This window comes from Aspergillus homomorphus (genome assembly GCF_003184865.1).
Source record: "Aspergillus homomorphus CBS 101889 unplaced genomic scaffold BO97scaffold_23, whole genome shotgun sequence".
Classification (NCBI taxonomy): domain Eukaryota; kingdom Fungi; phylum Ascomycota; class Eurotiomycetes; order Eurotiales; family Aspergillaceae; genus Aspergillus; species Aspergillus homomorphus.
Genome location: NW_020291909.1, coordinates 299,110 through 324,923, shown reverse-complemented (window position 1 = coordinate 324,923; position 25,814 = coordinate 299,110). Strand labels below are relative to the sequence as shown.

The following is a 25,814-nucleotide window of genomic DNA, read 5'->3' as shown; positions in this document are numbered from 1 at the left end:
GCGGTCAGACGCGTCAAATCGGCAGAGCTCGCGTTACACAGGGATCAAGGTGAAAGAAAAGCCATGGGTCTGGGAGAGGGGGTTTGTCTCTATTTTCCCGGATTCACCTCAAACGAGGTGAGTCGCTGTGGAGCTGGGTAAATCGGACAGAGCAGCGAATGCCACACTGCTGGTAAAGCTAACGCACTCCCCATGCAGACAAATGTCAGCTCATCTTTTTGATTTGCATTCCGTACCGGACTATGTGCTGCTATAGCAGCATAACAGACGTCTTCGTACCTCCATGATGAGTTCCTCAACGAAGTGGATAATTTCGATGATCGAAGGCCTCTTGAATTCTTATCTCGGCAAGTCTTCAGTCCGAGTCGACTATTTGGACGATCATAGCAACCTTCGCTTCCAGATCGACTCAGTCAAGAGTGCACTGGTGAACAGTGTGAGCCGCCTTTTCCTTCACGAACCAATCAGTACTGATGAGAAACTCTTTGGATAGTGTACGAAGGATGATAATCACGTCGTCAAGCTCATGGTCACTGACTCAGATGCCCAAGTCGAAGCGATACTGTCCCGAGAGGCGCTGGAGGATCATCGAAAGAAATACCCGCATCGTCCATTTAGCAACGAAGAAGTACGGGGATACCGTATTCGCTTGGAGGACTTTGAGTTGGTCTTGGAATATACCACTGCTACTCCGAAAGTCCATTTCTACGTTCAATGCTTCGAGGTTGAGTGGGGCTCGACCAAGCTCAAGACATCTCCACAAGGGAAAACTCTCCGGAAGCATTCTATTTCTAAGTTGATACAGGATGCGTCCAGAAGAGCCAAGCAATCTGTCCCCAATATGTTAGAGCGTGCTCCAAGATACAATGATCCTTTTGGTCCGCCGGCCAATCAGTTGTCTCAAATGCCTGTCTCGCAGAATGTTTTTATGTCCCAACTTCATGCAGCTCGCGAAGCTCAAACCATGCAATATCCATCTATGAATGAGGGACTGGGAGGGGCTCACAATCTTCTTGCGCTGCTGGAACAGCCTGCTGGGGCTAGGGTCATTAGACCGTCGAACCAACTCCGCCGGGCACCTTCACACTTATTGAATGAGAGATACCAGAATGAAGGCGCAGTAGCTATTGCGATTGCAGGCGTACCAGTCACCCGGCAGTATACCGCAGGACCTGCAAGAACTAACATAGATATCTCACCAATGCCCGTGGCCTTCCCGGTTGCAGACGTCGAACCCGTCCAGCGTCCATCGAGCAACCAATTTCTTCGGGTGTCTCGACAACCCCTCGCCAACGACCGTGGATCTAGTGTCGAGAAAGTTGCGTCCCAGAGTGTTGAGAATGAACAAGAGCGACCTCCGCAGCCAGCAGGGACGGCTCAGCAAGCTGCAGAGAACAGCACTTTCCTGTCACCGCAAACGACCGCCCAATCTGACAAGACTGTAGTCAGGGAGAACCATTCACTTGAGAATCTAGGTCTTGGCTTTGAAGATCCCTGGAAAGGATTGACTCGGATTGAGGCTCGAGACATTGAAATACCCAAGGACCAACTAGAATTACTAGAGTTACATAAGCGCCGCTGGATACCACCCCTGCCTGGTGAAAGCAAACCCCAAGGACACGTGCCACCTCGTCTACTCGCCCGGTGGAACCATATCGTGACGCGAAGAAATCGGGCGGCTAGCCAAAAACCACTGGACAAAGCAGTAGACAAACCGCTTTCACCTGGTGTGCCTCTACCTGATCCTCTCAGTTCTGCACCTGGAGTCGATTCAGACTCGGAAGGTGAACCTCTGACGTCGCAGTGGTCGGAAAGCTCACCGGAACAAACAATACGTCGACGTCCTGCCCTTCCCGAAGACAGTAGCCCTATAAGAGGGAGCCCACGCAGGCCAGCGCGAAATGTACTAGCTGCAGATAAACCTAATTCGCGAGCTGATCACTTGACAAAAGAAACTGACGCAGCGCCTTGCCAGAGTATTTTGAGCAGGGTGCATGAGAAGCCAGCGAGCGTTACTGGCCCAGCCAAAACTGTCATTCCTCCTGCTGGGCGAAGCATCACGGACAGAGATCATAGCCAAAGTAAAGACTCGGATGGAGATAGCGATGACTCAATGATGGATACCTCTGTGCCCTGCCCACTAGGTGTTGAATTATCCCAGTCCCAGTTTGTCAGTCAGTTGGAGCGGGAGGTAACCAGTTCCGGCCCATTGCTTCCTGGGCCTGCTACACAGGATCAGGTGCAGGTTTTGGACACACCCGAGACTAACCTTAGTCGTTTCCGCCATTCTCAGCCTGATATGTGTAACAAGGGCGTGCAGATGCAGCCTTTGAGTACCCAGTCACCCCGGGTGGACAATTCGTCGTCCCAGTCACGAATCCTGAATTCAGTCGGGAGCAGCAACAACAAGGGGTCTTCTTCTCAGAGTGCTACTAATAATAAGTCTCGGGAGAGCAACGGTGAACCGCGAGTGGATATTGTTGGCACGCAGCTGAGCAGCCAGGGCCTAGCATCGCAGAACCCAACACCCTATTCTACCGCGGAGGTGGTTCTGGATTCAAGTGCGCCAAGACTGCCCGAAGCAAACGTCACAATGGGAGTTGTAATGCCCCGTTCTCAGACACCGAATGCGTTTTCCTCACATCGGGAGATGCCCTCATCACTGTCGCCCGAGATGGAAGGTCATACAGCAGCTAGCTTCATTTCGCTGACTCAGAGAACTCCGGATAGGTATTCCGTGGGAGTAGTCTCTAAACGACGTGCATCCGAGCTAGAGGACGAGGAACTTGGCCCATCAAAACGGTCTCGAACGCAACCACCAGAAATAGCTGAAGAGCCAATGTCCATCGCATTGACTCTGAGCAACAACAGTCCCAATGACAGCTGGGAAGCGCAGCAGGCTTATGGAAAGTTCTGTCGTAATTACCCGAACTATTCTGGCCAATTTCCTCATTTCACTAAGCTATGCTCTAAATTACAAGCTGTGCGAGCTAAGGGTCACCTTCAGCGGTCTTTCTTATGGGATGACTTCATCCTAAAGCATCTCGAGGAGTTTCCGCGCTATATTGAGCAATGCCGTGTTTCGGAAACGAAGTCCATGGAGTACGAGGAGTATTTCGCATCCACATTCAGTCGACCTGTATACAAGAAGCGAAGCTTGACATCTCAAGGGATAGCAGTTGCTGCAGCACAATACAATTGTGCTAGTGAGGAGAAAGCGCCTTCCCCTGTACTTGCTGCGCCAACCAGGCCAGACACATCGTTTACCGGCAGTCTTGTGGATCACTTCTCCAATTTGCATGCTCGGTCTTTTGAACCCGGTAGCCAAGCCACGCTATCTGATGCTGAAATGGACATATCGTCCATAATGTCGTCGCCCACCCCACATCGGCACCCTCAATCTCAAATTCTCGGAAGTGGGACTCAGTCTGTCGAGAACAATGAGGATCAAAATATGATCAGTCAAAGAGAACCTCACTGCCCAGAGAGAGATGCGTCCTCTGACATAGGCTCAGCGGAGCGGCTCATGATGCCTACGAGCTCAGCAAGCCACTATGAGTCTGCGATGGAAAGCATTTCCATGCATCAAGGGACTACAGTCGCCGAGAGTCACAATACTTCGGATTCAAACAGACCAGAAAGCTGGCGAATGTCTACGGAGGCCACGCCGACTCCGGGCGAGCAAATTCCTGCTGTTGAGTCTGAGCAGCACGGATCGCAGATCGAGGACGAATCCATGGCTGATCGCGAAGCTACTCCAACTCCGGCCAGGCCAGTGCCTGCGATTGAGTCTGAGCAGACGGAATCGCATGCCAATGAAAATCCCATGGCTGTTCGAGAAAATATGCTGATTTCGTGCGAGCAATTCCCGGCGTATAAATTTGAACGACGTGAATCGCAAATCGAGGACGAGTTCATGGCTGATCGGGAAGCTACTCCTATGCCGGCGGAGCCAATGCCCACGATTGAGTCCGAGCAGTTTGAATCGCAGATCGATGGCAGTTCCAAGCCTGGTCAAGAAGCTACTCCTATCCCAACCGGGCCAGTGCCCGGGGCTGAATCTGAGCACCTCGAATCGCAGGTTGATGACAAATCCGTAGCTGATCAAGAAGCTACTTCGCTTTCGGCCGGACCAGCGCTCGCAATTGAATCTGAACAGCATGAGTCGCAAAATGATATCAATTCCATGGCTGAGCAACAAATCATTTCATCACTGTGCGAACAAGTTGTTTCGCGTGAATCAGAGCAGCGTGAAATGGGTGACCGACGAGCCCCAGCTTTGGCCAAGACAATGCCCACGGTTGAGCTCGAACAATCTGAATTGCAGCTCGAGGACAATTTCCTCACGGAGCAACCAGCTGAAAGAATATTGATTGAGCATGTGGAAGTTCGCCAGTTCGGAGCGGCTGAGGGCAGCCAAGATGTCACAATGGCCGAGATGGAAGCACCAGATAGGCTAGTTGAAGAGAATTTCCACAGCATGGTTAGCCAAAAGTTAGAAACGGCGTTCCCAGAAGAGTCCCTGCAATCAATCACTGTGACAAGTGAAGCACGAACCTTGGTGCCTGGGGAGCATGACAAGTCGACTACGGAAGGTGCTCACATCACCGTTGATAAGGAAGCAGCGACAATGGGTCCAGCAGAGCCCTCACAATCGATGATGACAGCAGAAGAAGTGGGATCCTCTCCGCCCGATGCACATGACGAGTCTATTGTAGAAGACACCCAAGACACGGCCGACGAAGATGCTGAGGAAGTGGATCTAGCAGCAAGCCTGCAATCTATCATTGCAGCAGATCAAGCAGCGCCCGCTGCCTTGGAAGAGCATGACAAGTCGATAGTTGATGCTACACATGGACCAAGTGGCCAAGAAGGCACGGATGTTGAAATGGTTATAGAAGGGACAGTAGACTCGGCTGTTCAGGGCATTGAAGACTCGGTTGACCGAGAAGTTGGATTTGGGGACCCAGCAGAACAGCGACAACCTGTTCCTGCAGAGAGCGGAGCAGGATCCTCTCAACCAGAGGAGGAAGGCCAGTCGACTGCGGAAGACATCGCCAGCACAGTCAACCAGAAGACAAACATGGTGGACTTAGTGGGAGATCTGCATTCTATAACTGCGAAAAATGAGGCAGCAACCTCCGAGTCGGACGAGCAAGGCGAGCCGGTTATTGAAGAAACTTACACCTTTGATCACGGAAGCCAGGATGTAGAAATGGCTTCGGAAGAACAAGATGAGCCGGTTACTCAAGACATCCAAGCCACAATCGATCAAGAAGCTGGCTCACCGGGCCCATCAGAACAGTCGCATTATATCAGTGCAGGAGACGACGCGGACTCTATTCAGCCAGAAATGCAAGACGACTCCATTGTCAGGGTTACCAACGACACGCCCAACCAAGTGGCGGAGTTAGTGGGTTCTGCCGAGAAGCTGCACCCTGTTGCTGCAGAGAATGAACCCAGATTTGCTGAACCGACTCTGCTAGTATCAGCAGAGCAGTCAGACGCTGAGATAGAGAGCGATTTTGAGCAGCTGCATCCTGTTAGCGCAGAGGGCGATACAAGATCGGACGGCAAAGATTCAGTCACGCCAGCACAGCACTCAGATGCTGATACCCAGGGCAATATCGAGCAGCTGCACTCTGCTACCGCAGAGGATGCAGCACTGTCCACCGAGAATACTCCAGTCGGGCCAGAAGAGGCACTAAATCCTCCTATGGAGAGCGATTTCGAGAAGTCGTATTCTGTTGTTGCAGGTCATGAACCTGGATCTGTTGATGAAGCCTTAGTGGAATCTTCGGAATACTCGGATGCTATTACGCAGAGCAGAGTGCTAGGGTCGCACTCTCTGGTTACAGATCGTGAATCCAGGTCTGACGAAGAAGCTTCAGAACCATCAGAGCACTCGGATGCTGTGATGGAGAGCGACCCCGAGCAGTCGCCCTCTCCCATCGCTGAGGATGAAGGCGCATTTGCGGAAAAAGAAGCTTCAGTCGGACCATCAGAGCACTCGGACCTTGTTATGGAGAGCGGTGTCGAGCAGCCGGCCTCAATTATCACGGTGGACGAAGTTACCGCTGGCGAACAAACGCCGGTGAAGCTAGCCGCGCCCTCCGAACCCGAGCTCGCGAGTCAAGCCAATCCCATCGAAATCACTGATTCCGACGAGGAAGTCGACTCCGTGGTCATCGACGAAGGACATGAAACCGCCAGCATAGAGCTGGGCGAAGAACCTTCGTCGCCACCCACTACTCAACAGCCACAGCAGCCGGAGAGTGAATCTGAGGAGGAGGATGACATTAACGAGAACTGGTTCCTTTCCCTCCGCCACATGCGCCCGACAGGCCCGGTTTGGTCGGACAGCCCAAATACCCCCTTCAAACAATGGGTGCGAGCAGACCAGGCGGTTCTGAGTGAGCGGTACCGCCGAGGCGGGGCGTATCTTCCTGTGGATGAAAAGGGGGTGATTCAACGGCCGGGCTTCCGGTGACTTTCCTCTTCGGGGTTATCCTTTATTTCTATTTCCTTCGTTGTATAAGATAATGTGGGGTTGAATTTGCTTGCAAAAGCTGGGGCTTGAAATGTATGATATCCTAGAATCTCACCAGCAGGTACTGAAGTGACAAACAATTTTCTTTTTCAAACTCTCTTAGATCGCATATCAGAACCAACAGAAAAATCTACCCGAACGTACTGGGCACGCTCAACACACTCTCAAACCACCGATCATCCCCCAAATCCACCGACTGCATCCAGGCGAGCTGATCGAGATCTGGGATGTGGACAGAGCCAGTGGCACTTCCCATCTCGACCTCTTGCACCGGACAAGCCATGTCCCACCGCGCTTGCGCCCACAGACGGCATCGATCGAGCAACTTAGAGATGTACTGAAGCAGATGGTCGTCGCACCGCAGCTCGGGCTCCTGGCTGCCCTGATTGAGCTTCTGCAGCATGCGGTCGATGGCCGAGATGAGCGGGACGGTGCTGCGCACCGCCTGGCAGTCCCATGCGGGGTCTTTTAGCGTGGAAAGGTACTTCAAAAGTGTGAGGCTCAGGATCATCTGGGACCAGAAGTGGAAGGGCTGGGCGATGAGCTTGGAGGGTTGGACTGCGTCGAAGGTGTCCAGCCACGACTTGATATTCTCTACCGATTGCCATAGGCGCTCGAGACGTTCGAGGCCTAGTCGTCCGGAGAGATCTAGAGGTAGCGGGTCTTTGCTGATGGTGTAGGACAGATGATTGATGTATAGTTCGACGTATCGCGCGTGGGTATGGAGAATGTCTACAGCCCCATGATATCAGCAATTTACAGAGTTAAGGGTATACCATGTGGTTAATTCGTCGGAGAGACAATACTTACCTATCTGGGGAATATTGGTAGGGAACGACGATGTTAGCTCCTGTAGCTGTCTTCGTAGGGACTTGAGATACAGTAGGCGTGGAGCCGAGGTCGCCGCGGGAGCTGTCCCATTAAGAGCGCAATCTGCCTCCTCCTGTTGTCGCACATTATCCGCTTTCTGCTTCAACAGCTGCAAGCGTACTTGAGATGCAAATAACCCGTCCGTAGGGCACGACTCATTAAGCGTGAGAACTTGGAGCGCCTCTTCCATCTGAGGTGTCCATCTCAAAGCGTCATGTCTGCCAAGGTGCGACGAGATACTAGGAATTGTCCTACGTTAGTATGACTTTGCCCCAAAGACATTTATAGTAACAAAAACTGCGGCTGAGTCGGACAGGTCCCTGCGTACTTGGAGCTCAGTATGAAACATGCCAGCACTGCCCGCTGCTTTTCTAAGATGTTGTGGAGCGTTTCCTCGCTGGTGCTCGGACCATTCCCATCGGCACGTCCCTGGGTAATAGCCATCATGATCTGGACGTCCTGTTGAGGTGGTTTGAACAAACGCATATCATAGACTATAGAAATCGCCAGCATCATAAGGCGGGAGACAAGGTCTGCTCTGCCGAGAAAGGCATCGGTACTCCACGCTATGTACGTCAGTAATCCCAGTAACAGGTCAATGTTGGACTCCGCATTGAGCAAGGCGGACGTAGACAAGAGACGTTTCAGCTCCTCGACTTGAGCCAATCTCTGCTGGTTCGAGAATGTGGTTACAGTGTGAATGGCGTGTAACAAGACAGGTCTGTTCTGACGCAGGTACGGGCTTCCTATATCTGGGGCTAGGTCTATGAATGGAAAATAAGGCAACATCCGAGTTCGAAAATAATCCAAGCGCTCGTCTACTTGGTCTGGCAATGAAGGAGCGGTTGACGAAGTATAGTGTTGAGATAGGAGTAGCAGATTCGGATTTGGCGATACTGTGGCACTCGAGTCCTGCGCGAATGTCGGCCCTTTACTGGATCTCACATTTGCGCTCGTGGTCGTCCCTAGAGCGCTGTTTGGGTCGGTGGGGAGCTGGAGGATATTCACAGAAGGCTCAGAAGTACCGGAGGAACCGATGAAAGATTGCATTGCAGTCAGCAAACTCTCCATCCTGTCTTCCAATCGGGCGATCCGCGTATCGGACTCTTCGGCCACTTGAGCATGACGCCTGCGAGCCGATTCTGACGGCTGGCACCTTTTCTTGAGACGGAGGCATCTAGGGGATTTTCAGTGGAAGCCATGTGTAAACAATCGTCGGGTCCTTGTTGACCTTTCGCAATTATCGCCGCTTGAGCTCCTTACACACCGGCATTTTGCCTTATAACAATGCGTACACGCTCGGCCATAGGTGCTGGAATGACCGAGAGGCGGATTTGATCTCTCCATAAAACTGGTCGATAGGACTGAAAGTTCACCATGTCAAAAATAATGGGGAGCCTCGACTGGTAATGCTGGGAGAGTAATTCCCTGAGCACGTCGAACGGAGGGGAATCCGGCGGGCTTACGTCCGTCTCACGCCGACGGAGTTTGGCCTCCGAAGTCCGTACTACTAGCTTAACTTGGCGTGATTCAGTCCAAGTGAGATCAGAATAGATGCCAGAAGATATTTGAGAGGATTTATCGCACAAATCTTACATGTGCTGAACACAACTATAGAATCAGAGCACTTTCAACAATGTCCCTTCCGGACGAGACAAATCATGCGCTATCCCTCTGATATCCAATCTCACTCAGCGCCGATTGCCGATTGATCATCCAAGTAAAAAGCCGGTAGGGGAGAAAAGTGTTGCAAAACCAACTCAACGTAGACGCCTGGCCCCGCCGGACAAAGATGCCACTACCGCCAAGTACGTCGTCCACGATATTCTTCGCCGCGACGTCGATATTCTGTTTGTTCGGGTGAATTATCGTCTTCTTGTGACGATCGATAACCGCCGCAATCTTCCGGTAATGAGAATCTGGAGGCAGCTCCAAGTCCGCGATCTTGTTCGGGTCGTTTCCGCTGGTCTGGACGCCTCCGAGAATGACCGTAACAACCCGGACGCCGAGAGGCGCCATCTCCAGACGCAGCGTTTCAGAAATCCTTGTTCCAGCACTCCTGGAGCTGCTATATACACCTATGGCAGAGTAAGCCCCAGAGTCTTGGCGCTTGAGCTAGGGCTCGAACGTACCTGCCCATGCAAACACCATTTCACCAGACACGGAACTGATGTTGCACATGACGCCTTTGGCCTTGATAAGCATGGGAGCGAAGGCCTGCGCCATGGCAACAAGGCTCCACACATTGGTGTCGTAGACCTTCTTCGCCTCGTCGAAGGAGGCGTCGAGAAGTGGCACTATGGCGTTGACACCGGCGTTGTTGACGAGGATATCGAGCCGCCCGCCCGTAAGCTTCGCAACAGTTTGTGCACATTGACGGATTGATTCGACCGATGTCACCTCCAACTCGACGATCGCTATGCCTTCGATATCAGCCAACGATCCTGCTTTGGCCTTGTTGCGTAGTGTGGCAAAGACCCGGAAGCCTTTGGCCTGATAGACCTTGGCCATGGCCGCGCCGAGTCCTCCATAGCTGCAACCGGTGATCAAAACTGTTTTAGACATTCTGACACTTGCTAATGATGAAAGAAACTGGTCGTCTGAGTTGACTTGACAACATGGCTAGAGCACAGGCAAGACTTTACTTATATAAGGTGATGCAACGGACTCCGGACAGAAAATCCGTTGGTGTTGTTGAGATTCGACTCAGTGAAGCGGAGGAAGCGGAGGGAAGTCCATCGGCATTGTGTCCGTCCAGGAGGACATCGCAATTACGCGACGATAGAAGACAGCCGATGAAAGCCATGACTAGCTGCGTTCATTTGTCGTCGCTCAATGCGACACGATCCAGAGTCGCGATCAGACGCCTATGCAGGGGTTACCTTGAGGACCAATGATTCATTCATAGACTACCATGAACGATTGCTAGTGATATGAAGGGAGAAGACATTAGAGAGTGTGATGTGGCGGGTCTTGAAGGTGCTGGCGTGTCTGAGGCATGGCGACTTCTTGGAAAGATTTGCTTCACTGGTCCTGTGGAAATTTAGCGGGGAAAATCCGGGGGCGAGGGGGGGGGTTTATACTCCGCACTCAGATGCGCGACTTCCCAGTTCGGTTGCACCAGCACGCTTCCCCTAACCAGTGCTTCCTTGACCCGATTCAACAATGGCAGTCGATTCCGACCATAGCATGGCAGGGCCGCGTTGTTGCAGAGAGCACGCAACCGACTCGAGATTCCCAGATAGGAGGCGCAGTGCCCAGTACAGCATGCCTCTTCAAGATCTCAATGTCGCAACGAATTTTCTTCTGTCGGCTTCCACACATGATCTAGACTGACACTAGACCAATAATCTTCAGGGATCCATATAAGCATAAAATGCCGTCCTTGAATTTTCTGCTTTGAGAGATCCAACCAATTTTCAATGTGTAGTTACATTGACATATTATAAAGTCTGTCGCATTTTACTGGAACACTGGAAACCGTCCGTCCGTGCCCACTTTTCTCTTAGCCTTAGCATCAATTCCGCGCCTTACCGGCAAAACTACTAAACCCAGGCTGTACGCCTTACTGCTACTTGGTTAATCATTCGCAAGAATTGTGTGGCAAGACTTCCTGCCTATACTTATAAAAACTGACTCGTCTGGATTTCCATCGGTAGGTTCTTCTATATTTCATTCCGACTAATCCTTCCCCATCACACGAGGCCCACACCTAGAACGGAAATCTTAAATAGTACCGACACTTCACCACTTTCACCTTTATTCTTACTTTCTCTTTCACACATACTGCGAGTACTAAAGTTGGTTTTACCAAAAACAACAAAAACGACAATGGTTAAGCCCGTCGAATACGCCGGTCTCTCCGGACTCAAAGCCTTCGTGCGGCCTCTCGCTCTCTCCGATCTCGACAGCTGCGTTGAGGTCGAAAGCGCCTTCCCCGAGCAAGAACGCTGCTCAAGAGAAAAGGTACGAGCTCTCCACACTAATCCCTTCCGCCCTCGGAGATAGAAAACACAAGCATCGAAATCACAACCCAGACTAAACACGCAATACAGTTTATCTACCGCCTGACGGTATGTCCGGACCTGTGCCTGGGCCTATTCGTAGAGAAGACCCCCGGACAACCGCAGCTCATCGGCCACGTCATCGCCACACGGGTCTCCACAAACAGAGTGCTAGATGCCTCCATGGAGATGCCCGAGAACTGGACCGGTGGCCGGGAGGTCGTGCGGGACCAGGACGGGCAGGTGGTCGGCAACGACTCCAACGGCCGGTTTGTCGGCGTGCACTCCTTGGCGATCCGGGATGAGTACCAGCGTAAAGGGCTGGGGAGAGCGCTGATGGATGAGTATATCGCCTATGCGCGCGACAGCTTCGACTCGGCGCAGAGCATTGTCATTATCGCGCACGACCACTTGATTAAGTTCTATACGAGCTTTGGGTTTGAGAACCTGGGGCCCAGTCCGTGTGCGTTTGGTGGTGGTGGCTGGTATGACATGGTGAGTTTGGTGCTTTCCTTGTCGTGTACTGCCCTATCAAGACTAACAGGATGTCAACCGTCAATGTGCAGGAATTGAGCCTTTAGATTGGGTTTTTTGGGGGGTTTAGGTATGTGATGGGCGCATGAAGAAACGGAGAGATTACTGCGCACGAAGGGCAGCAGTGGTGGCCTCCCAAAACATTTGACGGCCATATTATTGTTGCTCAATCAAATGTACTAATAGAAGAATTCCATAAGAGCAAATATAAGTATCATCAGCATTTGTTGCGACCATGTGCTCAACCGGCCTGGTCTTATCGTATTATCGATTTCCTCAAACCCAGTGCCTCGCGTCAATGTCAATTAAGAGTATTTACAATGCAAAAAAACCATATTGACATCGCCTATTTCAGGACATTCATTTATACATAAAAATGATCCAATGCACGAAACGAACAATATACAGAGCTAATGGTCAAACCCACTGAGCCGAGCATCAGTATCGCACAGGCAGAACCATGCTTCGTGGGTCAGCCAGTGACAAACATACACAAAATGTACAAGAGAAGTGCCTATGTCTGAGGACCAAACTTCTCCTACGATTCCAAAAAATCCAGCTCCACGCACCCACAAATCCTGGAAGATCACGCCTATGGAGTCCACGGCTGAAAGGAAAAAGGTGATTAGCAACAGCAAACATCTAGACCAGGAATGCGCAATGACTATGCTCACCTATATTGCCAATGTTGGGCCACATATCGCCAGTGACAGGGAGCGTCTTCTTCGACTTCTCCTCGTACGGACGACACAGCTGCTCGGCGAAGGCTACCGTGCGGACTAACTTGGCCAGATGACCATCGTCAGAGGAATGGAGATAACTTTGGGAGAATGCTTCCGGTCAGCCCAGATGGATGGGATAGTTCAAGATATTGTCAAGCTGCGGCTCCGGCATCTTGCGAGACGCCTAGATCGGGATATCCATGCGCCCTTTCCCCCAGTCATACAAATTCAGCATGAGAAGTGCCTGGCCAGTTTGGATTTCCATGGCTACCATGGTATGGCTCATGATATTTTGGCGAATGTAGCCCACAGAATGGTCCGACGCCTTGGCAGGATTGCCATAAAGATTGCTCACGTCAGGCATGTACCGGAAACTCAAGGCCATGATGGCGCATAGCAGCAAGGGGGAATAAGTCTTATTTCAAGCAGCATAAGAAATCTTGGCTCATGAAGAAAATTGAACTTTGGGAAATTGCGTACAAAAACATGGAAAGCATGTTCAAGCAGCATATTGCCCAGCTCTGTCAACGGGTCCGATGATCGAGCACTTATCCCAGTTAGATGTAAGGCATCCCCTGCTTACCTATATTATCGTTGGGCAACGTAGCATTTGCATTGCATCGATCGGGTCGGTCGTCTGATCATCCCAGGCCGGGGAAAGAGGGAGTTTCTTGGTACTCGCTAGCTCGAAGGCGTCCAGGAGCGCGGCTCGTGGTATCCCTCCTGGGCTAAAATGAACTTCGAATTCGTTTTGACTGATACTTTGGCGTGGTGAAAACTCATTCCCGTCCGGGTTTCGATGCACGAGCTCGACAGGGCGGTGCGTCGTTATGATGGCACTTGACCTTCGCATTCTTAGGGCAGCATCACTTCAGCAGTCAATTTCTTGTATATGTCACGACTTAGAAGGCTCGCCGTCATCATTAACAAGCGAGTGTGAATCCCATGCTGAGAGAGAAACGCGGCTTGCGTGGTTATCGCTCGCAGGAAGAATGACTAAGTAAGCAAATGGAAGGAAAGGAGCGAAGGCGAGTTGAGTGTCCCATCAACAGTAATGTGATATGTATTGTCATTCAACCGTGGGCCACAATCGAGATGAAAATGAGTAGCTACGGTTGGGTTAGTAACATCTTGGGCATTCCATTTCCCGGTCAGTAGCCAGCAAACATGAATATCATTTTCGAACATTTCGACTGGGGTGCTGCGACACCTCCACTCGCAATGAGATAGTCAAGATCTAGGTAAAATATTCCGTGGGATTGCTAGGCTCTGCTGCGGCTTATAGACTTTTCAGGGACAGGTTGGGGATATGATGGGGCGGGGGAGGTTGACAGTGGGAATGTGCAGTGGTGGTTTCTTGGGCTGATGCACTTTGAGTACTTATCGCCCGTCCTTATCTCAGGTCGGAGCTGTCAACATTGGCTTCGATACATCCAATTGCCGGCATTATTACTGAATAAGTCAACAAATATAGAAGGATATGAAGATCTAACCTGTTAGCGCTTCACCCTAACGCCCAGGAACGATAGCGGCATCAGCTTCAGATGCACTGAGAGACCGATGTCACTCATGCACTGTCATGCTTCCTACAAAATGCGACTATACCAGCACGTGCAAATATTCAGATGGTAAATTTCTCTTCTATGTGCACACTAAAACAGCGCTGCAAAGCAGCAGGTATCAAGAAAATGAAGCAATGTACAAGTTCGAACGAACGCAAGGAGATAAAAAGTCTAGAGTTGATCGACCCTCAAATCCAAATCCAAGTGCAGCTTGCATTAAAGTCATCAAGTCAACATGAGCTCCACTCAGCTAGCCGTCAGCCGAAATGGTGTCACGCTGATAATTCATCATGATTGGTGTAGGGGGTCATTATCTCCGGATTTCTCCAACCGAAACGCCATTTTCCCAGATTCCATTCAACGAGTAAGGAATGACGCGATGCGGTACGCCTTTTAAACGTGACGGAAAGGCTCGTACGCGTTACTGCGGCCATTCTGCTGCATGGGAACGTGGCCCGGAGGAGGAGGGGGCGGGTAGGCGGTGTTGCCGTAGACGGGCTGCTGGGGCTGGCCGTAGGGACCGAGGGGCTCGTAGGTGTAGGGGGCCTTTTCGGCGGTGACGGCGCGTGCCTGGTTGCGGTGGTTGTAGGGCGAGCGACCGGAGCAGCAGCAGGAGCTGAGGAGCCAGAACAGAGAAGCACCAAGCGAGAAAGCGACAGCGAGCCAGGTGGCGACGTAGATGTTCTTGCCCATGTGGCCCTTGACGCCATAGGATTCCAGTTCGGCCTTGAAGACGCCCTTCAAAACGGCGAATAACGCAGTTGACGTCACAGAGGCGGCTGTAGTGAAGAGGAATGCGACCTGTGGGTTGTTAGTTATGCGAAGGAATGGAAGATTGCGTCAGACGTACGATCGAGACTAGAGTAGTCACGCAGCTACCCCAGCGACTGCAGATGGCAAAGACACCGACGACCAGTTCGACGATAGTGGCGATGAATGCGATCACGTAGGCGATGAACATCCATTTGGAGACGTTCTTGTAGACGTTCAGCTCCTTCTTCACGCTGCTGGAGAGAGCATTCTCGAGACCGGTCTCCTCCAAGTTCCACACTTCCAAGGGGTTGAACCAGAACTCGGCTTCGGGCTTCGAGCAGTTGGTTGTTTTGTAGTCGTTGCCGTTGGTGATATTGCCTGAACAGTAACCCCACAGACCGATCGTGTAGAAGTCCTGGATATTGTACTGCTTCTCGATCTCCTCCAATGCGGACGATAGGTCGCCATCCGAGACACCGGCGAGATCGCTGATCGCTGAAGTGATTTTCGCGGTCGTCGACGACGTCGAGTTCGTGATATTTTGGAGGTTGGCCTGAGTCAACGTTAGCATGGCCCAGGGGGGCTGGGAGGAGCATGACATACTCTGAAGAAGTACAGATCATTCAAGGTACTGGAGCTGGATTTGGTGCAGCCCAGCCCCACTATGACAATACATATCAAGGAAGCGATGGTGAAGACATATGGGGTGAAGATGCAGAAAATGCGACCGCCTTTACCCATGGTGACAGATGAGTAAATGGAGGGCTGTTAAGGTGTGATTTGTTTATGATGTTTCAAAACAATTGTCCGGGAGGTTGAAGATGGATGGACAATGTAAGCAGAAAAGTCGATGAAAGAAAGAGGAGTGAGAGATGGCTGGAGTAAGCGGACAGAGGCTGGGATTTAAACAGTAAATAAACGGGCAAGCCGAAGGATCGTCGGGACGGGCAAAGCAGCAACAGATGATGTATAGGTTGGTTAGTGGATGGAGGCGCAGTCAGCAGCAATAATAATGGAGATGGTTGGGAACAAATTTACAGCCAAGTCGATCAGCGGCCCAATCACGAGAACCACTGGACCAACTACTACGCCACGCTTGTTTCTATTTCCAAATGCAATGTTTCCACCGCAACACGGGAAGAGTGGAGCAATGGCATTCTTTGCACCTTTTTCACTGTTTGACACCGCAAGACCCTCGTGGCGGAGACTCACCAGCCCTACCACCACGTCAGTTGTGGCTGGGTTAATACGCGTCTTATGAGCATCTTATCAACTTATCTCTGGCGATCGGGGCAGATCCTGCTACAAATTAAGATAGATGTCCGGTGGGCTGGTGAGACCGTGTGAAGCTCAACCCTTCCGGGCCCCAGCTTCAAGTGCGGTCTTTTCAATAGTACTGCGGGAGTTGAGCTCTATGGACGAAGGATCCGAGCCCCAAAAGGACAAAACTTATCTGATACACAGTGGACCAACTCGAGCGATCGTCATTCTCTCCTCACAAGTTTATTATTCATCGAAATCCCCGTCAAATCTGACTTGAAAGGGTCACCCCATCACCTAAGATTCAAGGCACAAGAAAACCGAAACAGGAGTTTAGGCTTCTCCATTCTGCTCTTGGCGATTTTAATCTCAGTATCTATTCTGGGCTAGAGCCTTCATGACATCCGGAGAGACTACGTTAACCACCAGGCTGCAATTTCTGCGTCTAAGCCTCGACATACGCACACACGCACATCGGTTCTTGGCTTCATCTGCCGCATCCATGGAACACGACAGGAACCCTCCAATGACTAAGCAAGCGTCCTCCTTCCGGGTGCAGGCTTCAAAGCAAGCCTCAGAGCTTGAGCTCGTTGTGATGAACTAGAAGCATCAAATTTCGAGATTCATTACGACGGAAATATGACAAGGAACATTTCTTGACACTTTGTCAGTGGCCGATTGGCAACCAAGTTACGGACCTCAAGCAAAAACTTTGCCTGTCTCCGGGAAGCTTACGCTGCTGTCTGAGTCTATTTTAGGCACTCCTTATTCCGAACCATGGAACTACACCTACCCGCAAAACTCCTTGTTTCCAGGCTCCATCGTTAAGCTATCCTTAAGACTGAGAAAATGATGCATTCTTTCATATAACATCAGTTCTTACATCGGACAGGAAATTTCGAGCTCAGCCCAAGTACGGCTGCAGAACGTTCAGCATGCCGCTATAAGCCGGTCCACTTGGCGGCTCCATGCTGAACATATAATTCGCCCACCACGGCCCAGCTGCCCACCACACAGCACCCTTCCACACGTCAGTGTTGTTGGCCATGTATTCCAGCATACCGGAAATTGCCGTGCGACAGACATCGTTGGCACCTCCGGCATACTCGCCGATGATGCCAACTTTCTTGTTGTCCTTCAGCCACTGAGTGGCTGCCTTCAGTCGTTCCGCGCCAATCGTCTCCGACACGCAGGTGCCTGACGTCCCCGATCCGTCTGAATCCAGATACTGGTGCATCTCGTACACGATCTTATCTTGTGGATCGGTTAGACCCTTCATGTTGTCATTGATGTCCGCCCAGGTCCAGGCCCCCGACCATGAGTTACCCTCGGCGAAGATATACTGAGAGGTGGCGCCGGCCGCACGGATACCGTCGATCGCTGCCTGGTTGAGGTTCAACACAAGGGTTTGGTCCATGGTATTGTACTCATTGTCTGTGACTTCATCAGTACAGATTCATTAAATGCTTTTGGCATGGGAGACATACTTGTATCGAAGATGACCAGATTGTTGTCCTTGAACTGCCCGGCAAGGTTCTTCCAGAAAGTTTGGAAATCCGCGGTGCTGGAGATGATCTCGCTGTTGCTGCAAACGGTCAGTGCTATCCTCTCAACAGAGGTGATGACTTACTATCGTCCATAATTGTGAGGATCTATAATAGCATGAATACCCGCAGCCGTGATCGAATTCACCACCTGACCTTATCAGCTCGACCCATGAAGCGACTTGCCAAACTTACCGTCGTGAGGTTCTTCAAGTAGTCCTCATCATAGGATCCCGTCATCGAGTTTGGTACTAATCTTTCCATCATGAATTGCACCCGGAAGATGTTCATTCCCTTGCTGATGAGGGTCGCGATGGCAGATGTATCCGGGAAGATGTAGTCGACACCCTGATACGGTCAGTCGGTGCTTGTGGTATCTAAGGAGTGAACGCACCCAGGTTCCAGGAATGGCGGTGCCGAACTCGGCACCAGACTCATTGGAGCCGATCCCTGTTGTCGTGAGCACATACTCGATCGATAGCCTTTTGACAGATGCGACTTACATTCGAATACAGAAGCCCGTTTCTTGTGCTCGTTGGTAGGGGCTGCGACTGCGACGCTGGCGGCAGCAGCAATGAACAGGTTGACTAGCTTCATGGCTGCTTGACGAATATGGATATTATTGCTTCTAATCACAGATGATGCCTGGTATGGTCAACAACTTTATACCATGGTTTGATGCTGCTTCTTCCCGATGTAGAACGGAGATGTCGACGGACCTGCTACCGTTTCACTTCCATCAAATACCGAGTCTTGATATGACGATCAGCATGCCATTTCCTCCGCCCAGCTCCTCAGCTGGCGAGTGGTTTGATGATTGAAATCAAGAGTATACGCCGATCATCGGCGCCATTCCCGCCTTGGCATCTGGGGTGAAACAGGCACGGAGATTAACAGTTGTCCTGCTTTGGCGGGGATGGCTGTCCGTGGCGGTTCAGGCATGGATGTACAGACTCTGACACAGAGGTTTTCCAGGTATATATTATTGACAGAGTTACGCAGTAGCTCAAAGACGATTAAAATGGGATAAAAATTTCCTCGATTGCGTCCATGCATCACATCTACTTCCCATCATCGACTACACCGACTCCACAAGCATACTAGCTAGATCCTCACCAACCCCCCAAAACCTTCATCTGCGCCTTCATATCCTCCGCCTGCAGCAAATGATACTTCATCCCGGGGTGATAATTATTCCACCAGATACACGACGTGCCGTCATCATTGATACAGGTCGCATCCGGGAACCCATACGCCGTGGGGTTGTCCAAGACCTTGGTCATGTACGACCACGAATCATAGAAGACAGTGGTGACCTATCCCAGACCACGATTAGCCCAGCCCGCGTTCGAGAACAGAGTTATCGAATAGCCTTTACCCTTCCTTTCAATCTCAATCATTTTAGAGGAAAGAAAGAACTTACATCCTTATGCTCCTTCTTGAACTCCTCCACCATCGCCTTCAGGTTCCGGTTATACGTCGCCAAGTAAGCTGCATGCTGCGCCACGGTGGCATTCCCCTGGTCCAAGAAAAAGGGACTCCGGCTGGTGGGCGGCACATTCAAGAACAGAAACTTCCGGCCCCCTTTGGCGTGGATCTGGGCGACCTGTTTCTTGAGGCGGGCGATAAGGCGCGGGGTGTAGGTTTCTGCGTTGGTCGTCGCGTAGGCGTTGCCGATGCTGCGGCATCATATGGTTAGTTTTGTCCAGATCGAGGGAGGGAGGTGGTGGGAAAAAGGAGTTAACGCACTCGTTGATCCCGATCCAGAAACCGAAGACCGCATTCTTCGACGTCCAGGGTGCGGAAGCCGGTTTCGAGCTGTAGACGTCCTCGAAGAGGCGGAGCTGCGCGGCGACGTCGCCTGGGTAGGCTGGGATCAGGGCGTTGTCGATGGTGGCGCCGCCGGCGGCCAGGTTGTAGGAGAGGACTAGGGAGGCGTTCTCTTTTGTGGTCAGGTACCCGATGTAGTTCGGACCGTTGGTGGTGGTGCCGATCCCTGGTGGTTCTTTAGTATGTATGGTTTTTTTAGGATCGGGGGTTGGTATAAAGTTGGGATGGATGGCACAATGTGTAGGTTGCTGTGTCAAGGAAAAGCTTATAGGGAACTGTGTGTAGGGGACAAACATAGTGCAGATCGAGAGATGAAAGCCACTGGTCATACCTAGATCCGGATTGCCCATCGGCGCAGCAGCAGAAGGTTGAGTCCCAGAGGCACTGAACCCGGTCTGGGAGTACGAATCACCACTGATTCTTTCGTTAGTAAATGCCCCAAAGAGAGAGACGGACGTCATACAAAGTGAAGAAATAAGTCGGACTGGTCGCTGCTCGAGACGATGGCTGAGCACTAGCCATGGCGAGCATGGCTGATAACCAAAGAAACATCATCGTGAGAGAAGCTTATATCGAAGATGACACCGAAGGTAGAACTACTGAGGAATAACGGCCATTGGGCCTTATTGGAGTCTTCTTATATGCCAACTCCTGGATTCTGAATAGATTGCTTCCCCTCACGGCTCGATTGCTATTACCCCGAGTCTACTCTCCCTCTGCCATAGCATGCATTGCATCACAGAACAGACCGAGATGAAGTGGAAGTCGAATTTAACCGGGAGCCAACCACTTCACCTCCTGTTAAGTGCATTTCTGCAGCTATATGGTCTAACCTACTTGTTTGTTCCTGGTGCGGGGTCAAGCTCTCCTCCGATCTGCAACCAACCCCTGCTTCCAGGATAAGTTATCGGTCTATACCCGTTTGGTTACGGGATGTCCGCCTGGCATGATGCTTGGACGCGGTTAATTACATCCCCTCAAAAACTGTCAACGAATCTGCTATGCCTCTATTTTCTATGTCAAGGTATATGTGCATCCCATCACATCGTAGAGAAGGAGCTAATCTGCCCTCTCACAACCGTAGTTCCAACATCTCCATGCCCGCGCCGCACACAACCAGCTTGGCATGATCCGATTGCCCATCGTGGATAATATCTAGCGATGAGATGTCCGCCACGCAGCTGTACCTCTCCAGTGCTTGACCGATCTGGATCCTCTCCGGCCCATGCCTGCTGGCGTCTACGTCGATCCACCAGATCTTGACCTGGTGATCATTGCCCGAGGAAGCAACGGCAAATCTACTAACTCCATTACCCTGGTCTGGGAGGTGCTTGAGGATGCGAACCGTCGTGACGCATGCTGCATGCGCGTCGGGAATGGTCACGGTGGATGTCGCGTCGCCGGCCCCGGTGGTGTCTAGGAGAGTGGCCGTTACTGCGTTGTCATCTCCTCCGGCGACGATCAGCGCCAAGGTGTCGGACAGGTCAGCCAGATCCATAGATTTGACGCTGTTCCAGTGGATCTGATATCGATTCTCGCAGGTGATAGTCTCCGGTATGATCGACGCTCCGCGGATAGGTTGTGTGGGGATCAACGGCGACGCGATAGTATAGAATCGCTCGAGGACCGGAGTCAAGTTCCAGAGAGTAAAGTAGCCATCGGTCGCAGCCGTAATGAGACTCAAGGTAGACCCTTTCAGAATCAACCGAGCCTGGGTTAGGCAGTTGCTCATGTAGGTACCACTGGCGAGTAGGGTGAAGCAGCCTTTGTCGGTCGAAGAGTAATGGAAGATCTGGAAAATCAGCATAGAACATGACATATAGTGAGCGCGGTACATACCTTGATGGTGGAGTTGGAATACGTCAGGCAAAGAAGGAATCCAGACTCCGCCTCTCCCTCGTCCACTTCCAGCGTATCGAAGCTCGTCACCCGTAGATCGGAATTGGGATCGCTCTTAGGGCACTCTCCCGCGAGCATAGTTCCCAAGCCAAATCGAGGGATCGAGCACGTCCGCCAAACGAAGAATTGTTCATAGCCGCCGCTCGTAAATAGAACTTTACCGTCGCTAGACCAGCTTACGCTCTGGATGCCGGTATGATGCATTCTCAAAAGTCGCAGGCATTTGAATGCGCCCCAGCGACTCTCCAGCTGCGGGTCACGAGGAGCAAATATCCGCACGTTAGTGTCTTCTGATCCAGTCACAAACAAGGGACCCTGCCCATCCGAGTTCTGAGTGACACACATGTCCTTCACCTCCCTGCCATGGCTTCCAGAACGCAAGGTACGAGTCGCATCAGGCTGTATCGACAGGGCAGTCAGCCCCGACTGAATCCAGATGAAAGAACCCGCCCAAGCGACATCTTGACTTGGTTGGAACGCCCAGGATCGTCGGCCTCCGTTGCAATTATGTCTAGCGACCTCTGTCTGAGCAGACTCATTCCAGAGCACAAAGTCCATTGGCTGGAATCCATAGAACATTAGATCCTTGGAGACATGGTCGATATAAGCGCCCGCGATTTCACAATTAAAAGCAAGCGAAGAACAATGGAGCGTTTTCAGGGACACCGAGGGCTCCGGACCGGTTGAGAAGACCAGCTCATGGATGCTATAGGTTCCGTTGCGGCCACATGTCATGAAGAACGGCAGTTCTAATCCGCTCTCTCCATAGAGTGATGCAAACGAAGTGATGAAGCTAAGACCTTCGCGACCATGTACCTTGCAAGAAGGCATGACCGGTTGAAGCATGTCTGACACTAGAACTTGATACACCGCGAATGAGCCTGTCAAGGATCCTAGCGCAAGGTACTGGTCATTGTGGATCAAGGCTGCAGTCGACACGCCGAAGCCATAAGGTAGGTCAAGCTTGATCTTATCCACGTGCGGCTCTGCGCCATCTGCCAATGTAGCCAAGATGAGATCGGCTTTCTCGGCCTTGGGGTAAACTGCAACGAATGACAACTTCGCAGACGTTCCAGCTGTGCTAGGCTGGTAATCAAGTGCGTACAATCCCACTGGCCTTTGACCCGCATCGACCACTTTGGTGAGGGATCTGGTGCTGTGATCATACAAGCGTATCAAGCCTCGTGCGTTACCTAAGAGAGCTATTCCTTTCTGTGGCAGACCCGTGACGACTGAATATGAGCGCAGGTCCTCCTCGACAGTCAAAGTCTCTTTGAGGATATGACGTGTAGTTCCATGCCCAGTCCCGATTCGTCCGATCTGAATCTCACCCCGCACAGTCGTGGCAACAAACGAGTCCTGAGAGACAAATCCAAAACCTTTAATTGATGTTTCAATGTGAGGCTCGGGGCTTTGAGCATCTATCGATGTCGCAATTCGGTTACGCAAATTCGGCAAAATAACATCTCCATTGCCATGCAGTTCAATGGTGAAGCTCTTCACAGCGCCATCGGCACCACCGGTATAGACCACTGTGTCTGTATCGGTGTGGCGCATCTCGAGTGCCCAAATATGTTTGCCCGTATGTTTTCGGACGGACATGGTTTCCGCAAGTTCAAACTGGGGGTTTTCCGATGACGGATCCCAGGTCAGATCCCAGAGCAAGCATGTAGCATCTTCACCACGTGAAATCAGATTTACTTTCCCCGGTCCTTGCTTGATAGGCAGGAAGTGGACACCCCAAATGCGGGCCAAGTGTCCAAATGCACTCGCGAGAATTGACTCAGACCCAAGCTCATTGTCACCAGATCCTGCGCCAAATCCTGTACCGCGTAGTTCGAATCCGTCGGTTGAGTAGGCGGGGGTGTCGTGACGGGACGTACGCTCGCAGTCAGAAATGTCCCATATCCTGACGGTTCTGTCGTCACTACAACTAGCCAGTAGTCGTCCATCACGACCCCCGCGCAAGGAAGGAATGGGAGGCGAAATTTGCACTCCAAAGATTGAGCCTTCATGGCCCGTAAAGAAGTGGTGAATTGACCCAGTCGCAGTTGCAAAAGCATCCTCGGGCAAGAAACACGACCACACTATAATTTCACCAAAGACAGTGCCAGCCGCGACCAGGATATGAGCTTTGGACAGAGAAAGAACATTTGCCGAGTAGAGGATTGACTTCACCCCAGCCACAAGTTGGCGTATCTCGATAACCTTTTCGTAATCAGCTCTGGTCTGTCTGAAAAGCTGTACACTCAGGAGAGCATTGTGAGCTGTTAACATATAAGCATTTTCAATTTCGCCATCCGCCTCAAGCGCACATCCAGCCAGGATCCAATCCGGTGCCAGATATTCCGAGCTTGCAGCTTGTACGCTTGCATTCAGTTCCTTTTCGTTGAGGCATAAACTAAACGCCCGCACGGACTGTCCTCCCCAGGCAACGAAATGAGCATATTGGCCTTGTTCTTGGTGGCCAAGAGCAACGATCCCATGGACGTGATTCCTCTTGAACACTTTCAGCTCAGCAAGCAGTCGCCCGCTTTCTTCATGAATGAGGCGGACATAGGTTCCTTGGCTCTGAAGAAGAAGTCTGACGTCTTTCAATACCAGCGCCTTCAGCGCAGTTACCGGGACGCATGTGTCAATGTGCTTGTAAACGGGTTAGCAACAGGTCTGTCACCGGCGGAACAGAACAGCCACTCACCTCGAGGGAGGAAGTCATTGATGCTACCAGCGCGGCACATCGGTCCGCTCGGTTCTAGATGTTTTGTCAGTGACAAACAAGCGGTGGCTTTCCCCGCGTGGAGAATCATTCCCCTCGCTCAAAATTCCAGAATTTCTGAGTATGCTTAGTAAGCGCGATAAAAAGCCCACCTTCCCTATTCAGACCCAAGTGGCACGTGATGGGCAGTAGTTTGAGCACTGGACGGAGTACCTAGGTCCATCATCTATCCAAGAATGATTGAGCGGATTCCGTACTTTGTAGCAGACTTAGTTACAGCGCACAATCTTATCCGGAGATAATACTGCAAGCCCTTCCCTCGAAACTTGACTTGCTGCACATTGCAAGTGTTTTCTATAATGATTCGTGATGCTCTGCAATCCCGCCCGCTAAAAATGCCCCATCGACCGGAGGATCACTTGCTCCGGTCACTTCTAATCTAGGTTTGCAAGGTCCCAGGGATTTGTTGCGGATATCATTCATTTGACATGGGATGCAAGGATTAAACATGCCTGCATATCCAATCTGAGACATACGCGGATTGGTTCAGAGGCCCGTGAGACACCGATCAACAGGCACAGGGGACAGGAATGCTGATCAAAGCTTCATTCAAAGCGTTCTGTGCGCTTGAGTTCGTGCAGCAGATCCAGCGGTCTCGATGAAGAAGCCAAGAGTTAGGTAAATTGGGTTGAAACAGGTCAGGTGTCGAGAAGAAAATCGCCCACTGGCCCAGTAGTCGATGAGAACCCATTCTAGAGAGCACGGTTCTACGTGAATAATACTTCGGAAGGTCTGACTGACTGACCACCTCAAGATGTCAGGAAGCCCAATTGCTATGGCCAGGCACATCAGAAAAGTCTCTGTGGACACCATGAACCGATGAGGATAACAAGGTACAGAACTCAATGGCTGCTTCTCCTGAATTTTCAATCATGGACTGCATGAAAAATTTTTCGGCCGTCGTCATGCAGCAACAATTCGCTATGTCACCCCACCGTTCGTCATGATGTTGCAGTGCCGATTCCATTGCCAAGCTATTGCCAGGAGATTTGATTCTGGATGCTCCGAATGCGGAAATGGGCGATCACTACTGTGAACCAGAGAACACTGCATCTGTGCGGCATAGGAATCTAAATTATAGACCCGCATTGATCTGAGACTTGCAATTTACGTGTATCTTGGGATCACATTAGCCTCAGAGCATAGCTTGGTGGATAATTGTCATTCCCGGTCCGAAGACCTCCACGGGGCTGGGAAGCGCACTAGGCGATGATTTTCCTTCTTCACAGATGGAGCGTGAATTCCTACTATTAGGCAGCCATGCAAAGTTTGAGCAAACTAGCTTCCAGTGGGCGTGACATGATTGCATCGTGCAAACTTTGAATTGAAGCTTCATCTTCAGTTCATCGAGCGCGAGCGATCGATGACATCAGATATGGGGAAGGCGTTTTCCGGATCGCGATGACGTCGCGAATCGGATGGTGGTACGGAGGGTGGTATATCAGCCCTTCCTCGACGGTTTTGCATTTCTAGCCTCTCTATTCTACATCTCTGAGCAATTATCTCAAGA

At 51.2% G+C, this 25,814-nt stretch overlaps 9 protein-coding genes across 9 annotated transcripts; 2 read left to right on the top strand and 7 right to left on the bottom strand.

Annotated features, from left to right (window-relative positions):
- Positions 1–54: 54 nt before the first annotated feature.
- On the top strand, positions 55–6,585 carry BO97DRAFT_102256 (uncharacterized protein). The gene is made up of 2 exons (XM_025689840.1): positions 55–436; positions 494–6,585. Exons 1-2 carry the CDS (start codon positions 284–286, stop codon positions 6,488–6,490), a joined length of 6,150 nt encoding a protein of 2,049 aa, XP_025550501.1. The 5' UTR covers positions 55–283; the 3' UTR covers positions 6,491–6,585.
- A 95-nt stretch (positions 6,586–6,680) lies between these two features.
- Positions 6,681–8,767, bottom strand: BO97DRAFT_471089 (putative C6 transcription factor; the record flags this gene model as incomplete). The annotated part of the gene is made up of 4 exons (XM_025700014.1): positions 6,681–7,282; positions 7,361–7,659; positions 7,749–8,597; positions 8,688–8,767. The coding sequence occupies 4 exons, from the start codon at positions 8,765–8,767 to the stop codon at positions 6,681–6,683; spliced, it is 1,830 nt and encodes a 609-aa protein (XP_025550500.1).
- A 312-nt stretch (positions 8,768–9,079) lies between these two features.
- BO97DRAFT_443983 (1-acyl dihydroxyacetone phosphate reductase) lies at positions 9,080–9,985 on the bottom strand (the record flags this gene model as incomplete). The annotated part of the gene is made up of 2 exons (XM_025698419.1): positions 9,080–9,498; positions 9,553–9,985. 2 exons carry the CDS (start codon positions 9,983–9,985, stop codon positions 9,080–9,082), a joined length of 852 nt encoding a protein of 283 aa, XP_025550499.1.
- A 1,061-nt stretch (positions 9,986–11,046) lies between these two features.
- BO97DRAFT_370794 (acyl-CoA N-acyltransferase) lies at positions 11,047–12,085 on the top strand. Its single transcript, XM_025692789.1, has 3 exons — positions 11,047–11,386; positions 11,476–11,919; positions 11,991–12,085. Exons 1-3 carry the CDS (start codon positions 11,252–11,254, stop codon positions 12,003–12,005), a joined length of 594 nt encoding a protein of 197 aa, XP_025550498.1. The 5' UTR covers positions 11,047–11,251; the 3' UTR covers positions 12,006–12,085.
- Positions 12,086–12,368: 283 nt separating this feature from the next.
- Positions 12,369–13,065, bottom strand: BO97DRAFT_425657 (uncharacterized protein; the record flags this gene model as incomplete). The annotated part of the gene is made up of 4 exons (XM_025697085.1): positions 12,369–12,384; positions 12,451–12,565; positions 12,633–12,778; positions 12,905–13,065. 4 exons carry the CDS (start codon positions 13,063–13,065, stop codon positions 12,369–12,371), a joined length of 438 nt encoding a protein of 145 aa, XP_025550497.1.
- A 1,227-nt stretch (positions 13,066–14,292) lies between these two features.
- On the bottom strand, positions 14,293–15,955 carry BO97DRAFT_406283 (SUR7/PalI family protein). The gene is made up of 3 exons (XM_025695383.1): positions 15,599–15,955; positions 15,093–15,548; positions 14,293–15,043 (listed from the first exon to the last, which is right to left on the bottom strand). The coding sequence occupies exons 1-3, from the start codon at positions 15,734–15,736 to the stop codon at positions 14,636–14,638; spliced, it is 1,002 nt and encodes a 333-aa protein (XP_025550496.1). The 5' UTR covers positions 15,737–15,955; the 3' UTR covers positions 14,293–14,635.
- Positions 15,956–17,159: 1,204 nt separating this feature from the next.
- BO97DRAFT_347339 (glycoside hydrolase family 5 protein) lies at positions 17,160–18,396 on the bottom strand (the record flags this gene model as incomplete). Its single annotated transcript, XM_025691850.1, has 6 exons — positions 17,160–17,689; positions 17,743–17,840; positions 17,886–17,950; positions 17,995–18,147; positions 18,194–18,249; positions 18,303–18,396. The coding sequence occupies 6 exons, from the start codon at positions 18,394–18,396 to the stop codon at positions 17,160–17,162; spliced, it is 996 nt and encodes a 331-aa protein (XP_025550495.1).
- Positions 18,397–18,517: 121 nt separating this feature from the next.
- Positions 18,518–20,151, bottom strand: BO97DRAFT_454221 (SGNH/GDSL hydrolase family protein; the record flags this gene model as incomplete). The annotated part of the gene is made up of 5 exons (XM_025699101.1): positions 18,518–19,115; positions 19,223–19,478; positions 19,549–19,795; positions 19,961–20,043; positions 20,093–20,151. 5 exons carry the CDS (start codon positions 20,149–20,151, stop codon positions 18,912–18,914), a joined length of 849 nt encoding a protein of 282 aa, XP_025550494.1. The 3' UTR covers positions 18,518–18,911.
- A 496-nt stretch (positions 20,152–20,647) lies between these two features.
- Positions 20,648–24,244, bottom strand: BO97DRAFT_443979 (tRNA (34-2'-O)-methyltransferase regulator RTT10; the record flags this gene model as incomplete). Its single annotated transcript, XM_025698418.1, has 3 exons — positions 20,648–21,421; positions 21,469–24,171; positions 24,227–24,244. The coding sequence occupies 3 exons, from the start codon at positions 24,242–24,244 to the stop codon at positions 20,702–20,704; spliced, it is 3,441 nt and encodes a 1,146-aa protein (XP_025550493.1). The 3' UTR covers positions 20,648–20,701.
- Between the last annotated feature and the right edge of the window lie 1,570 nt (positions 24,245–25,814).